Source organism: Eurytemora carolleeae, unplaced genomic scaffold (genome assembly GCF_000591075.1).
Source record: "Eurytemora carolleeae unplaced genomic scaffold, Eaff_2.0 scaffold1147, whole genome shotgun sequence".
Taxonomy (NCBI): domain Eukaryota; kingdom Metazoa; phylum Arthropoda; class Copepoda; order Calanoida; family Temoridae; genus Eurytemora; species Eurytemora carolleeae.
This window is the reverse complement of record NW_019397153.1, coordinates 114,128-114,939: the sequence shown is the minus strand read 5'-3', so window position 1 is coordinate 114,939 and position 812 is coordinate 114,128. Positions and strand designations below refer to the sequence as shown.

The window sequence follows — 812 nt, the reverse complement described above, 5'->3', positions numbered from 1 at the left end:
TATATCTATACTCTCCCGTACTATATCTGTTAGTAGAGTTTCTATAAGAGAACTAAAAACAGATCCAAACTCACGTAGTAAACTTATAATCTCAGTCAGATTCTTCTTTACAACCCTGGACACACAGATCTTTATCTTGTGAATAATGTTATTAATATTCTTGTGATATGTCAAAACATGATCTGTTTCTCCAGGTCTACTGTTTAGCTTACGGGAGCTGGTATAGCTCCATTTATTGAATTTACTGATCAGGATTTCTATCCCTGTCTCCAGATCCCTCAGGTTGGACATGTAGCTCCCCTGGATTCCTGCTCCGAGCTCCCTGAAACATAAAACATGTGATATAGGGTGTTCAAATAGTATTGAATCTAACATTTATAATTATTTTTTTTATCAGGAAATTAAGAAGTCAAGATAATCATATGTTTTAATTTTATGAAACAATCGGAAAATAATTTCCAAGGTATACCCTGTAAGATGATCTGGATACACCCTGTAAGAGAGGATTCTAATGTCGGCTCGTCTTGTTCTTGATCCTGGGTGCACGATCATGAATACAGGGATATCTAGAGTAGGCCGGGACTCATCAGGAAAAATAGGGGGTCTAAGGAGAAATAGGGGATCGAGCTCTGCAGCTAGGACAGGCTATGAGGGCGATTTTCTGTGGCTCGGATAGGCTAGTGGGTTGAGGCTAGAATATACTTGGGGTGAAGTTTGGCTTTTCCCGAGTTTCATATTTCCAAGTTTGTGTAGTCAGACTTTGTATTTCCGGAGTTCTCATCATAACTTTGTATTTCCGATATGTTCATTTT

The 812-nt window shown here is 38.4% G+C and overlaps 1 protein-coding gene across 1 annotated transcript in view; it reads right to left on the bottom strand.

The window, feature by feature from the left end:
* Positions 1 to 812, bottom strand: part of LOC111712375 (uncharacterized) — a gene marked incomplete at its 3' end in the record, with an annotated part of 39,263 nt that continues 38,451 nt past the window's right edge. The window contains 1 exon segment of the mRNA XM_023486960.1: positions 1 to 322. Within this exon segment, the coding sequence (XP_023342728.1) occupies positions 1 to 322 (322 nt within the window).